The 16,104-nt window shown below is 40.7% G+C and overlaps 1 protein-coding gene across 1 annotated transcript in view; it reads right to left on the bottom strand.

The window, feature by feature from the left end:
• Nucleotides 1–16,104, bottom strand: part of PRKCE (protein kinase C epsilon) — a 665,998-nt gene that overhangs the window by 430,440 nt on the left and 219,454 nt on the right. The window contains exon 2 of the mRNA XM_021001278.2: nucleotides 15,510–15,573. Within this exon, the coding sequence (XP_020856937.1) occupies nucleotides 15,510–15,573 (64 nt within the window). The remainder of the gene's footprint in view (nucleotides 1–15,509; nucleotides 15,574–16,104) is intronic.

Raw genomic sequence — 16,104 nt, 5'->3', positions numbered from 1 at the left:
CTTCTCCTCTAGGCCTGCTCTTCTTCCAAAGGAGCCTCTTTTTCTGTCTCTGTCTTTCTATCTCTCTCCCTCTCTCTCTGTCTTTCTAAATCTGTTCCTCTCTCTGTCTCTCTCATACACACACTCTCTCTCTGCATATAGACATACATATATATATATATGTATGTATGTACACACACACACACACACACACACACACACACAGAGTTTTTCCTTGTACTCTACTGCATGTACTGCAATACACTTCCCCCTTTAATAACTTCACCACCAACACAGCCTATGAGGTCCTCCCAGAAGGCCAGATTGTCAAATGGTATTATCCAAAAAGCTTATCTAAATTTTGCCCTACCAATGTTACACTGAAATAATGGGTATAAATGCATTTTTATGGACTATCACATGTTCTATAAATGTTCGGTATTCTCATCCACTCTTCAAGGCCCAACTCAAGAAGCATCTTCTCCCTGAAGCAGCCCCCTAACACTCCAACTCACAGTGACCTCTTTCCCCTCCACACCTTGCCGTTTCTGTTTCACAAGACACAATTTTGCCCTTGATGTACACTCTGTATATCATTGGTTGTTGCCTTGTGGGTACTCATCTCATCTCCATGACTACATTGTGAGTTCTTTGATTGACGGTGGGGACCTCATGGTATATAATGTATCTTGAGTCTACTCACCATCTGCTTCCTATCTGACGGAGGGATTCTACTGCAGCTAGTCGGTCCATTATCTTTGGAGAATTTCCGCATCTCATGATTTGTATCTAACTCCTCTGCACTACCATAATATTTACTGTCCTTAGAGGGTAGCTAATAAGTGTGTGTGAGAGTGTAGGCAAAGTGGGGGAGGGAGGGACGGTGATATAAGCTTTTCTTATTAATTCTTCCATATCCCTGAAAACAGGACCAACCCTAAAGTCATTTAATAAGTACTCAGCACAGTGCTTAGGGCATCTAGGTGGCTCAGTGGATAGAGTGCCCAACCTAGTGTGAGGAAGACTCATCTTCCTGAGTTCAAATCTAGCCTCAGACACTTACTAGCTGTGTGACTCTGGGCAAGTCACTTAACCCTGCTTGCCTCAGTTCCTCATCTATAAAATGAGGCAAACCACTCCAGTATCTTTGCCAAGACAACCCCAAATGGTACCACAGAAGAGTTGGACGCAACTGGAATGACTGAATAACAACAAAATAGCACAGTACCTAGAACATGGTAAATGCTAAATAAATTTTGGTTGTCTCAATGTCTGTTGAACTGAACAGAAAAGAACAGGGAAGAGATTATGAGATTTAAGCTTGTGATGGGAAAGACTAACTTCACTTGATGTTATTCACTCTATAACGTGGGGATCCCATATCCCTAAAAATTAGCTTTCATTTGTTTCAGATCACCTAGGAAGGATGCAAGGGTAAGTCACTTAACTCTGTCTACCTCAGTTTCCTTGTCTGTAAAATGAGCTGGAGAAAGAAATGGTAAACCACTCTAGTATCTTTGCCAAGAAGACCCTGAAAGGGGTCACAAAGAGTCAGACACCACTGAAATGACTCAACAACAGCGACAGGAACAGTATCTGAGGATGGCACAGACAGGGCCTCAACAAACGTTCACTGACAAACGAAGCTGTAGCTATGGAGCTGTCTAATGAATTAAGGTCAAGGGTCCCCTAAAGGCTGATAAGGAGGCTCATGCATGGTGGGTGGGAAAGGTCTGTGCCATATTTCCAGTCAAGAACTGTGTAAAGGATTTCATCAGAAAAATCTATGACTGGAAAAGAAGGCAAGGCCATCACATGGCATGAGTGAGGGGTAACCCATGGATAGTTTATATATTATTTAAGTAGGCACACAACGTTAAAAGGGAGGCAGGGAGAGAGGGAGAGGGAGAGAGAATGAGCACTCATTAAGTACCTACTCAGTGCCATGAACCGTGCTAAATGCTTTACAAATATTATCTCATTTGGACTAGAGGAAGGCCCCCAGCATGTCTCGTGGGATTCCCCTTCAGAGGAAGAGCAAAAAGACACAGAGAAGAACTGGCCAAGGATGGGAAGACATAAATGGGTTACATTCCCCATCACTGGATAGATATGTGATTTCCTTGGTGTGGGTATTCCTGCCTACGTGAATTGTAACTCATCCATGCCCACTCATCCTGCGCAACTCCTCTCCATGTCCTCCTGCAAATCTTCCACAAGGGGATCTATGAGATCCCAGTTCCATCGGAATAGCAAAATAACATGGCATAATATGGTACAAAATAAGACATTTTAGAGCGACATCAGATATACACACACACACACACACACACACACACACACACACACACACACACACCCCTAGAAGTTCATAAAATAGAGGAGGGAGATTAAAGGCAGAGTGTTAATGGTTCTCACTTAAAGACAGTGAATGTACTTGATTCTGAAAATGTGAATGTTTCAACAAAGCTGGGTTAATAAGAAGAATCAATATGACTGTCAGCAACGGCCAGCGTCAACCGGATAAAAGAGCCAAGTAATTGGTCCTGAAAGACAGCCCTCTAAATCAGGTTAGATGAATGGAAATACCCCTTTCCTTTGAAACTGGGCCACGTGGACACCAACAGCAGCAAAAGATTCAATTATAGGCCACTATGACCTAGTCAGAGCTAAGCTAAAGACAGAGGTTTCAGGCATCCCTCTTCTATGCAAGACAGAGCTGAATACAGCCCAAAGAAACAGAGTTCATATGCAATAGGACATAGAGGACTTGTCAAATTTGAACCTAGATTAAACTGTGTCCTTTCACATGTTTATTCTGTTATCAATTATTTCATTAGTAACCACACAGACTAGCTGCTAAGAAATGTATATGGGGAAAGAGGGAAAGGTTATATGTATCTGTATGTGTATGTATACATGTATATAATTAATGATTAGGTTTTATATGTGTATAAAGCTCCTCCCATATTAGAATTTATAACAGTATTAGGTTTACATATAATGAGACTTCACTTTATATATATTTATAATATATATTTTGTATATTCTATTACATATTTAGCTTTATATATAAAGCTATATAGGAGAGACTTTTTACTTCTAGACATGATTTGCACGTGGCAGTCTAGAACAAAAGCTTAGAAAGCTGACCTTGAAGTCAGGAAAACTTGGGTCTAAGTCCCACCTCTGGCACATACCATGTGTATGCAAGACACATGACTTTTTAATGCCTTGGGCAGCCTTCTTGAGATTACAGAGAAGTCAAGAGGATTTCCACACCAGGAGATTCTTAAACTAATCAAATTAAAGGCTCAGAACTTCCACTCCTCTCATCATCAAAAAAAAAATAATATTTATAAAATACTAAATGTTACTAAATATGCTGATTCTCATGGTAGAGCTGAAAGAGAATCCAGAAATCAAATAGTCTTAACTTTTCGGGGTAAGGAAATCGATGCCCAGAAAGGGGAATGACTTGCTCAAGGTCACATAGTCTGGTGGAAATACAACAGCCTGGACTAGAACCCAAGTATCAATTTTCTTTCCCCTGTACCATGTTATCTCCCAATAGCTTCTCAGCACTTGGAGTTTCTTTGAAAAAAAAGCTGGTGTCACTTTTGGCCATGTTTCTAAAATAAAGTATTTTGAAGCTATACTCAAGTTCTCCTTGCTTGTGGAGGGCCCCTCAAACATTCTGCCTTAACACCCAAGGAAAGCAGGCCTCAGTAACGATCATAAATCACTCTGCTTTCCAAAAACTGAGGATTCATTTCTTTTACTCACTGGCTAATGGTTGGCAATGAGTGCTGTTAAGCATGGATGATTCATTTAAAAGGAACTACTCTGTATCCAGAGGCCATTTGGAAGGAAATGAGCAGTTCTTGACTTATTTCTCATACAGTATTTGTAGCCATGCATCTCTGAGACATTGGAAATGCCTTCACAGAGGCTTGAGGCGGTTGGTTCATAACATGCTATTGTTTCTGAGTTGTCTTGCTTCAGACTTCACATGTCTGGTCACCCCTGGGAACCCCATCCCATCAGAAGAAATGACTGAACTAAAACCTGGTGACCAAGGGCTCCTCTCTCTAATCATGGACATGAGAAGCAGTTGGCAAATTACAGCATTATTCAAGACTCAGGCTCCCCTAAAGCAGTATCCCCACTTCGGCAACTGCTAAGGAAACAGCCACCATCTGGCTTCTTAATCCAAATGCCACCTTCCTTGTTCCTCGGGGCAGGGAGTGACCTCTTCCCTTTTTGAGACACTCACAGCATTTGCAGCAACTTCTAATCATAATCAATTACCCTATCTGAAGAGCAAGATCTGCTATATCTACTATAGTCTGGGGCTAATGAGAGATTAACTGATTTACCCCAGATTAGAGAGCCAGTGCCTGTCAGAAACAGGTCCTGGCCCCAAGTCATCCTGCCTCTAAGGCTATCCACTGTACCCTCTACCTCTAACAATATGGGCTATTATTTTCTTTTTAATATATGAGTAAACTGAGGTTCAGGGAAAGAAGGAAAAGAGATAGGAAGGAAGGGAGGGAGGAAACAAGCATTTATGGAGCATCTACTTTGTGTGTGTATGCCAAGGCACTTTACCAAATAACTCATTTGATCCTCACAACAACCCAGAGATATGCAAGCATTTATCAGGACCGAGGCACTGGGGATGAAAAGACAAGATGAAAAGGGTCTCTGCTTTTGAAAAGCTTACATTCTGTCAGGGAAAGCAACATGGACAAGTGAATTGATTCAACAAGGCCATAGAGCACAGCACACAGGTTATGGAGTCAGGACTCAAAGGCAGCCAGTCTGCTGCTTATCTCACTATTCTTATTATCCCCATTAGATTGCACTGCTTTTTAATTATCTGGTACCTATTAACTGGGAGTCAATGCTTTAAAATCACATCAAATCTGATGGGATGAAAAACTTGCCAAGAGCTAAAGCTTCAACAGAACCCTAGAGCAAATGAGATGTTATCTGACGGCCCTGTCCCTCACTGAGGCACAAAAACAATGCAGAAAATACCTCCTCCAGTTCAGCTTCTGAATGCAGAATTCTCCTTGAAGCTGGAGACCCAACACAGCTAAAGAATGCAGTTGTGTTAAGGGAGGAAGGGAACACAGTCAGAAGAAATGGTAACTGACTGGAATTGAGTCTGGTATCAATATCCAAAGAAGGGCCTGACCTGGTGCTGGGAAGAGAATGAAAGGGACCACTCTCCTCTTGCATGGGAGCCAAAGAAACTTCCATTTCTAAGGAGAGGGGAAGGCTCATCTCAAAACACAACACTTAAACAATTCAAACCCACTGGGAGCAATTTTCTTCCCTGGCCACACAGGAGAGAAAAGATGAGACAGAAACAAGCCCACATCGGTGGAAAACAAACAAGAATCCTTCCTGACCCGAGAGATCCAGTATGTTTATCTGATAATTATTGAAGAGCCTGCAGGTGCCCTTTGGGGTATTTATGTTCCCAACCCAGAATTTAGGGCTAACAATGAGCAAAACTTCAGTTTCTTCCTTAGCTATAAAAAATGCTCTGGGTCCTTGAAGATAGGAGATAGACAAAAATAAAGCAGTGTGTTCTTTACAAAATTCCTAATTATTACAGTATAGGCTAATGGAATCAGACCTCCAGCCTGACTCACAGGAAAATATCCCCAGAAAACAACACCATCATGGTATTATAAAGAAGAATGTGAAATACATTTAATGTCACAAGAGGTCAAAGGCTAATTAATGTCCATAGTGAGAAGGAATAATTCACTGTCACTAATAAACTGTATGCTCTTGGACAAACAGCTTAATTCTGAGTTTCTTTGGTTGAGCTCTGGTTCCATACTGCCAGCTGTGTTTTGGATATTTCTATTTAGATTTCTTCTGTAGTCCAGGTCTCTTATTCTGTCATTTTTAGTCTGTTTTTTAAAGTCTCTATTCCATAAAGAGAGAGAATAACGGGTTCACCTTCCCTTGTGCTTATTATGTGCCAGGCACTATGCTAATGAATGAACAGGTATAAGAGGTGTGAATTTAGAATTGATAGATCTTGGCAACTGAGAATCAAGGGTGAGTGGGGAGGGAAACAGAAGAGTCTCTGCTAATTACAGAGTAACTAAGCTGGTTGATTGAGAGGATGAGGACACCTTTAACATAAGCAAAAGTTTGTCAGAGGGGCAGTTATGGGAAATGAAGGTAGAACAGGGTGTTGCAGATTACTGGTTCCATTTTGGACATGTTGAGTTTTCAATGCCAATGGAAATCTACGTAGAAATGTCCAACAGCAGTTGACAGCATAGAGCTGGAGCTCAAGAGAGAACTGGGGCTGCAGATACAGATTGGGAGTCATCTATTTAGAGATGGAGAACCATGGGATCTACTGAGATCCCCAAGGGAAGAACAGGAAACAAAATGAGAAGATGACCACGCCTTAGGAAACACCTACACTTAAAGAGGGCACCTAAGTGATGCAGTAAATGGAGCACTGGGCCTGGAGTCAGGAAGACTCATCTTTCTGAGTTCAAATCTGGCCTCAGACACTTACCAACTTTGTGACCCTGGGCAAGTCACTTAACCCTGTTTCCCTCAGTTTCCTCATCTGTAAAATGAACTGGAGAAGGAAATGGCAAACCACTCCGGTATCTTTGTCAAGAAAACCCCAGCTGGGGTCATGAAGAGTCAGGGACATGACCGAAAAACAACTGAACAACAATAACAATAATAATACTTAAGGAGGCAGGCAAAGGATGGTGTGGCAGTTTAAAAAAGTTGATATTTTTTCTGCATTAGAAGGAATACATTAATGTGGTAAAGAAGGATGAGCACAGGACTGGGAGTCTGAATATGGGTTCAAATTCTGACCCTGCTGGGGGGCAGAGCCAAGATGGCAGAGTGAAAGCAGTGACTTGCTTGAGCTCTCCTCCAAACCCCTCCAAATACTCATAAAAAATGGCTCTAAACAAATTCTGAAGCAGCAGAACCCACAAAAAGACAGAGTGAAACAAATTTCCAGCCCAAGACAGCCTGGATGATTGATCAGAAAGGTGTATGAGCGCGGCTCAGCGCTGCATGGGCACACAGGCCGCAGCGAACCTGGAGCAGGCCTCAGAGGACTGAATCTCGTGCAGACTCCTCAATCCACGAATGCCAAACACAACTTAGAAGGTCAGTGGGAAAAGTCTGTTTCTGTAGGAGGTCAGACAGGAAGGTGGGGGGTCTCAGCTCCATTCCCCAACAGCATGGCCCTGGGGAGGGGGCAGCTGCTTCCAGAGCTTCCAGCCCACAGACTGAGGGGAATCCAGTGGCTGATCAGAGAGGGATTGCAGGGATCTCTTTGCCACTGCTGAGGCAGGAATCTCTTGCTTTGCCTGTGTTTGGATCTGGGTCACAGTTCTGGGCCGCGGTGCTGGGGTGAGGAGTGCTGGCATGGTAGAGCTTGAGTGGCTGTGGAGAGGAACCCTCCTCACAGTTACAGGACAGAAAGGAAGTACTTGTGGTCACAGGCCAGGAAAGGAGTAAACACCTCGCCCCTTATCATACTACCGTGGAAGAACTGAAAATTTACAGGGCCCTACAAGTATCTCTGAAAACAGCTTGGGACAGTACATTCTCCACACTGGAAGCAGACTCTTACCTTAACAAAGAGTTTAAAACTCAAGTAATTGGCCGGGATCACGAGCAAGCAGCGCAAAAAGAGTCAGACTATATTATCTTACTTTGGTGAAAAAGAAGATCAAAATACACAACCAGAAGAAAACAAAGTCAAAGCTCCTACATCCAAAGCCTCTAAGAAAAATATGAATCAGTCCCAGGCCTTGGAAGAGCTCAAAAGGGATTCTGAGAAGCAAGTAAGAGAAGTAGAGGAAAAACTGAGAGTGATGCAAGAAAATCACGAAAAACAAGTCAACAGCTTGCTAAAGGAGACCCAAAAAAATACTGAAGAAAATAACACCTTAAAAAATAGCCTAACCCAAATGGCAAAAGAGGTCCAAAAAGCCAATGAGGAGAAGAATGCCCTAAAAAGAAAAATTGGCCAAATGGAAAAGGAAGTCCAAAAGATTACTGAAGAAAATACTTCCTTAAAAATTAGAATAGAGCAATTGGAAGATAGTGACTTTATGAGAAATCACAACACAGTAAACAAATCCAAAAGAATGAAAAATTAGAAAACAATGTGAAATATCTCATTGGAAAAACAACTGACCTGGAAAACAGATCCAGGAGAGAGAATTTAAAAATTATTGGACTATCTGAAAGCCATGATCAAAAAAAGAGCCTAGACATCATCTTTCAAGAAATTATCAAGGAAAACTGCCCTGATATAGTAGAACCAGAGGCAAAATAGAAATTGAAAGAATCCACAGATCTCCTCCTGAAAGAGATCCCCAAAGGAAAACTCCTAGGAATATTATAGCCAAATTCCAGAGTTCCCAGGTCAAGGAGAAAATATTACAAGCTGCCAGAAGGAAACATTCAAGTACTGTGGAAACACAATCAGGATAACACAAGATTTAGCAGCTTCTACATTAAAGGACACAGGGCATGGAATATAATATTCCAGAGGGCAAAGGAGATAGGATTACAACCAAGAATCACCTACCCAGCAAAACTGAGTATAATCCTTCAGGGGAAAAAATGGTCATTCAGTGAAATAGAGGACTTTCAAGCATTTGATGAAAAGACCAGAGCTGAATAGAAAATTTGACTTTCAAATACAGGACTCAAGTGGAACATGAAGAGGTAAACAGGAAAGAGAAATCATAAGAGACTTATTAAGATTGAACTGTTTACATTACTGCATGGAAAGATGATATTTATAACTCATGAGACCTTTGTCAGTATTAGGGTAGTTGGAGGAAAAAAATTATATGTATTATATGTAGATAGATAGATAGAGGGCACAGGGTGAGTTGAAGATTAAGGGTCATATCTGGAGAATAAAATTAAGGGATGAGAGAGGATTATTACTCGGAGAAGAAGAAAGGGAGAGGTAGAATGGGGTAAATTATCTCACAAAAAAAACAGAAAAGAAAAGTCTCTTACAGTGGAGGGGAAACAGGGGAAGGTGAGAGGGAATGAGTGAATCTTATTCTCATAGGATTTGGCTTAAGGAGGGAATAACATACACATTCAATTGGGTATGGAAATCTGTCTTACCCTACAGGAAAATAGGGGGAGAAGGGGACAAGAGAGCAGGGGGTGATAGAGAGGAGGGCAGATTGGGAAAGGGGTAATCAGAAGAAATACTTCTGAGGAACAGGGTCAAAAGAAAGAATAGAATAAATGGGAGGGCAGGATAAGATTAAGGGAAATGGAGTTAGTTTTTCACAACATGTCTACTATGGACGTGTTTTGCATAACTGCACATGTACAACTTATATTGAGTTGCTTGCCTTTTCAATGAGGGTGGGTGGGGAGGGAGGAAGACAGAAAATTTGAAACCTAAAGTTTTAAAAACATATGTTTTTAAAAAAATGTTTTCACATGCTACTGGGAAATAAGAAATACAGGAAATGGGGTGCAGAAGTCTATCCTGCCCTACAGGAAAATAGAAGGGGAAGGGGATAAGAGAAGGGGAGATAGATAGAAGAGAGGACAGACTAGGAGAAGGGATATTCAGAATGCATGCCATCTTGGGGTGGGGGGAGGGGAGAGATGGGGTGAAAATTTGGAATTCAAAAACTTGTGGGAGTGAATGTTGAAAACTAAAAATAAATAAATTTATATAAAAAAAAATTCTAACCCTGCTAATTACTACATCTGTGACCTGGAGTAAGGCACTTCTCACGCCTGTCTCCCAATTTGCTGACCTATAAAGGAAGGTAAGCAAGAGGAGGTTAGATTGGACAACCAGATTACCTTCAGCGTCTCTAAATCTTATGACTATTATCAATGGTGTCACTGCTTTTTTTGTTGTTTTTTCCCTCACAAACATACTCTCAATGAAAAAGATATCATTATACTATAAACACTAATACATAATACATAAAAATCCCACAGTTATAAACTAAATACCAGTTCATGCTCATAGACAAGGGAAATTGGTACATGTATAAATAACGTGCCTGTCTACTCTTTTGTTACCAAAATTAATTGAAGCATATGGCTTAGTAACAAGTTGTGCATTGATTAGAGGCCCCTAGAAAATGACAGTGTTTGCTATCTGCAAATTCTGTATCTTTTAACAGAGAGCCTTATACATTAAATTCATGAAATATTTTCATGCTATTTCTGTTCAAAAAGGTCTCACTAAAAAGGTATTATTTGGACAATCACTAAGCTTGGGTACTATATGTAAAAGTACCATTTATGGATTTGCTGTTCGTTTTCCCCATTATAGCCTTGAGACAAACTTTGAAAGACATCTATTGTACTGTGTTATTCTGTACAATAGAATCATATGCTTGATGAAAACCTTAATTAGCCATCTTTTTTAAATTTATAACCTCCCCTATTTTGTGACATCTTCCCTAATACCCTGCCCCCAAAGATGGAAGTGATTTCTCTTTCATCTGATCTCAAAGAAAACAACAATGATAATTATAACATTAATAGATACAATTTATATGGCACTTCTTACGTGCCAGGCACTGTGCTGAGCACTTTAAAATGATCTTATTTGATCCTTAAAACAACCTTTGGGAGTTTTAAGCCTTTCCCAAGACTCTGTTGTTGGGAGGTAGGTGCTCTTATTTTCCCCATTTTACAGATATGGAAACTGAGGCAAACAGTGGTTAAATGACTTGCTCACGGTCACAGCTAGTAAGGTCTGAGAACATATTTGAACTCAGGTCCTCCTGACTCCAGGTCTGGTGCTCTATCCACTGTGCCACCAAGCTGCCTAATACCCCTCTTAGGCATTTATCTTTGTATGAATTTGTATGATTTTATGTACTATCCTAACATCTGACCCCAAAATTGCAAGGTACCGGAGGGCAAGGACTCAAAACTTGTAGCTCCCCTGGTCCCTACCAGAGTAATAAATGTTTCTGAATGAAAATCTTACTTCTTCTGTGAAACTTTCCATGATCCTCTACCGATGGACACAATTGCCCCACAGATGTCATTCTTTCATGCACTCATCACACTGTTTTGTATTGTCATCATGAATACATACAGCTTATCTCCCCTGATAGACAGACTATAATAATCTCTTTGAAATATCTCCTTTATCTTTGTTGTCTAGCACCTAGGATGGAGGCTTACACATAGTAGGAGCTTATAAATGTTTAATGAAAGAATGGTCAATGAATTAACCACAAATGTGTTTTTTTAAACTATCCAAGATATTCAAGATAAAATAATCTATTACTGCAATTGTCAGACATTGCTACATTAAGGCCCTGGGTAGAAACATCCTCCACCTAAAAAAGACTGTAACATGTCCATAACTGAATTGATAAGTATGAGAGAGTTGTCTGAAGCTCAGAGAATCTAAGTGACTTGCTTATGGTCACCAGTAGTCAGAGTTCATAGCTGGTAAGGGTCGGAGATAGTATTTGAATCCAAGGTTTCTGACTCTGGGTCCAGCAGTCAGGCTATTACAGTAAGCTGCCTTTCACAACTGTCTTAGATGGCTAAAAATAACATTCCCTTCAACTCTAGAGGACTGAAAACACCCAGGCTCTCTGCAACAAATTAAAAAAAAAATGTTCCAAGCACAGTAGAAAAGAGAAAGAGGTATTATGTACACACCTTCACTTCAATACCTTCTGCCAAAAAACTGCAAATTTATATATACCCTGCTGCTTTTGGAATATACATGGGTTTTTCTATTGATGGCCATTTGTTAAACTAGGAGGGTTATTTCAAGTTAATTATTAAGTGATGACAGCACAAAAGACCTGTGAAGAGAGCCCAGCTCAGCTTATACCTCTATTCCCACTTTGTGCAAAGTGTGCTCTTTGGGGTCTTTCATTGTGTGATAATTCTTATTTTGGCATACACTTGGATTACATTTATATTTAGACGTGGAAAAGACCCCAAAGGCCGTCTGGTTCAACCCCCTCATTTTACAGATGAGGAAATCAAGGTCCATAGAGGTTAAGTGAATTGCCTGTAGTTATACAGGTGGGATTCACCCACACATCAGTGGTGGAATTTGAACTCAAGTCCTCTGTCTCCTGAATCAATGCTCTTCCACTACAGCACAATGACTCCCTTTCTTTCACATATGTACACATCCCGCGCAATGATCCAAGATTTTTGTCCAAAATTAGGTAAAAGGTAAAGGTAAAAAAAGTCCATCTGTTGTGACTTGTGTTTAAACCTAGATCCTTCACAGATGAGCAATTACCCCCACTCCCCCACCCTCAACACTCACTAGCTCCCAGCTTTGTCTTGCTGTCCTTCTGCAAACAAGCCCCACAGTGGGCACCCAGAGCCTAGAATTTCCTGGGTCACAGGGAGTGGACATGGAAAAACAAACAGAAAACAATGAGATTAGAAGCTAAAGTTTAAAAAAACTGGAAGTTCCCTCTCCTGCCCATTACTAGGATCTTGATCCAGGGTGGAGATTTCAAAAATAGCAAGAAAGGGGAGGGGGGCTGAAAGTTTTCTTTTCTGGAAAGCAACACCTGTTAGCTCTTTGCTGATTCTAGCATCTGTCAGCACGTCCAGGGCAAACAGTATTTTCACAAGATGGAAGAGATAAAAATTCACAAAGAACTGAGCCAAATGGAAATTGTTTTGGCCATTAATGTGACAATGAGGAGTAGGAGCAGGAATGAAATCAATTGTTGGTAATTTATTTATTTATTCATCTGTCTGTCTTTTCCCTCCAGTTATGAGCAAATGTGTTTTCCTTATTGGTCAAGTAGAATCTTGCCATCCATTGCTTTATACAAAAATTTAAAACTCTGCCCTCCTATTTGCAGGCTCCCAGAGTAAATATACAGCTGAATATATACTAGCATAATTTCTCAGCATAGAAAATTTATATTTAATTATCTCCTTGACTGCAGCTTACACAGAGAAAGAGTAAGTGATTAATTTTGCATGTCTGGTGTCTAGCTGGAGTCTAAGCTCAGACATCCTATAGGAATCTTTACTTTGCTCTAAGTGATGGGGCGGGGGCGGCAGTGTGTAGGATATGATTAAATACATTCTAGTTTCTGGGATAAATTACATCATATTTCTTATAGTTGAAAATACAGGAAGTAACTTCAGCAAAGAGTAGAAAATACAAATAACTGATTAGGGTGAAAATGTTAAAAGTTTACAATCCACCTTCAATAATGGAGATCTGTTAAAGACTTGATTGATTCTCACAAGGATTCTTCACCTGCCCCACCATCATCCCCTGCAGTCACTGAATTATTTTGAATTAATACAGCACATGTTGAAAATTAGGTGATTAATTAGCCAAAGGAAAACTAGCAGATACCATTGCGAGTAGCATCATTTGTTCAGGTACCTTTGGGAAACCTCAGAGACAGTGGATCCTCCCCTCCCCATACATTTATTCACACAGAATAGTAGGATTTCAAAGCTTGTTGGGAACCTTAGCAATCATACAGTGGCACTGGCCCATCCTTCCTCATTTAACAGAGGGGCGGTGAAGTGGACTAGTCTGCAGGAGTCAGGAAGACCTTGGCTCCATTTTGGCCACTGATACTTACTAGCTACGTGATCCTAGGCAAGTCACTATATCTCTGAGACTCAGTTTCCTTCTTTGTAATATAGGGATCATCCAACTCATAGAGTTACTGTGAAGCTCAAAAGAGATAATATATGTGAAGTGCTCAAAAACTTTAAAGTGTTTTGTAAATAGAAGTGGTAGTTTATTTATTTATATATTATATATAGCATTATTTTTTACTTATATATGAGAAAACTGACACTCAGAGATGCAAAGAAATTTGGCCATTGTTACCCAATGATTTAGTGGCAGGGCCAGGCCTAAAACCCAAGTGTTATGAGGCCCCAAGTCTGTCCAGCAACCTAGGGTGGTTCCATAATTCCTCCACTCTCATTTCCCTTGCAGCCCTATTCCTGGCTTACAGAATTGAGAACCACGTCTCTGCTGCTGTCTTATGCTGGAACTTCTCCCAGCACCTAGGGTCTCCTCGCCCGGGAACATCCAACCATTCCTATGAGCCTTCTCAACCTGGAATAGCCTTATGTAAGATTCATGTTCTCCCATTAGTGAGTTCCTCCTGGGGCCTCCATTTTGTGGACGGGCACAAGATAGCTTTCATTCCCCTGTTAGCCCGGTTTCTGCCTTCTGGACTCCAGAACTGTTCTGGCACCTTCATTTCCCCTGCTTCCCCACTCCCACCATTTTTCAACTCCCTTTTGCATGTCCTTCCCCATTAATTAGAATGTAAATTCCTTGAGAGGAGAGACTGTCTTTCCTTGGGCTTGGCACATAGTAAGCACTTAACAAATGTTTGTTTATTTCCTCCTTTCCCTTATTTTATCATGCACACACACACACACACACACACACACACACACACACACACACACACACTTTTTTTCCCCTAAAAGGGAGAGAAGTAGAGATTATGTGGGTGTGGTAGTCTTCGTCTATGAACTTAATTATTACAGTCTGGCCACACACGCTCTATCAAAATTGACTTTGAAGAAGGGTGTGGAGAACTCTGTGACTTTCCCATTACAGGACCAACCCCATTTCTTTAACCACTAAAATAACTCATAGACACTGAGCTTTTCTTTTGACGAAGCAGCCAAAGGTTCTTTCCCATGCTTTTCAGGGAGAAGAGGAGGCAAGACAGCCCAAATAATCCTAATCCCTAAATAGCACTATAGCCCAATTTACTGTTCCAAAAAATCTTTTGATCAGACACACTAAGCCAGAGCAAAGGTGTCTAGCTTTGTTTCACACAGTTCCCTTGATTTTATTCTCACCCCCAACACAAACCCTCAGGTATCAAAGAGCAAACAAATTACCTAAGAGACCTAGGAAAAGAGCAGAAAAGAGGAAGAACAAAGCACCCTAGAAACAGGAAATCACCATGCTCCATCACCCATGAATAACTGGGAGATTTCTCTACAAACTAACACTCAGTTGCTTATGATTACACAAAAGACAAGGTCAATATGTTTGCTCCCATAAGGAATGCTTCTACAGAAATTCAGATATAGATATGCAAATGTAGCTATAGATATTGGTGACTAAGTCATTTCACTTCTGAATACTGAGGTGCTCCAAACACCAAAAAACATGAGTGTGAATGCTGAGAAACGGTCACTTTATACAAGCTTGTCTTACAAACCGACGCCAGAGTACCTCCTATTCCCATCAGTTTCTCTTGGTAAAGTAGATTAGCAAATCAAAATAATCCCTGTTCTCTAAGAGAGTTAACAGGTAGACAGATGGCTTTTACCTTTTGGTATCCAGGCCTTAGCATTCAAATCCATCTTTTATTTTTTTCTTTAAACATCAGTTCTGTGACATCTGTGCCACGTCAAAGCAAATCGAGGACAAAAACCTGTACTTTCAGAGCACACTGACTCAGGAGCAGAAGAAATAAAATGCCAAGATCTCTTACCTTCACCTGATGACCCAGAGAGATCGATGATCACATACACTCTTCCTTCTGGTTCCAAATCAATCTGCAATTAAGAAAAGAATGGAGGCTTTATTAATGAGCTTATGAGGGTGGTCTGCTTTCTATACATGGTCTGACATCACCAACTATTTAAGCTCAGGGCAATTGTAATAACAGACATTTAATATAGCCCTCCATGGTTTGCAAAGCACTTCGCATACAATATGCTATTTCAGTCTCAGCAACACTGCAAGATAGGCATTTCATATAGCATTATTCTGTTTAACAGATGAGGAAATTAAGGTGTTGAAAGGTTAGTAAATGCCTTGCCCCTGGTACCACAGCTAATAAGTATAAGAGGCAGGATTTGAACCCAGATCATTCTTCCTCCAAGTCCAGGGCTCCTCCCACTATATCATGCTGCTTCTCCCAAGGCCACATCTTAATTCAACAAGGAATTACTGTGTGCCCAAGTCTGCATTGAGGGCTTTAGGATACACATACAAGAGAAGAATAAGGCACATACCCTACACTCAAAGAAAATGTCACTCTTATTGAGGCAACATGACAGAAACACATAATGATAGTGAGAGAA

Source organism: Phascolarctos cinereus, unplaced genomic scaffold (assembly GCF_003287225.1).
Source record: "Phascolarctos cinereus isolate Bilbo 61053 unplaced genomic scaffold, phaCin_HiC Scaffold_2;HRSCAF=192, whole genome shotgun sequence".
Classification (NCBI taxonomy): Eukaryota; Metazoa; Chordata; class Mammalia; order Diprotodontia; family Phascolarctidae; genus Phascolarctos; species Phascolarctos cinereus.
The sequence above is the reverse complement of the archived record's forward strand: the minus strand, read 5'-3'. Positions and strand labels throughout refer to the sequence as shown.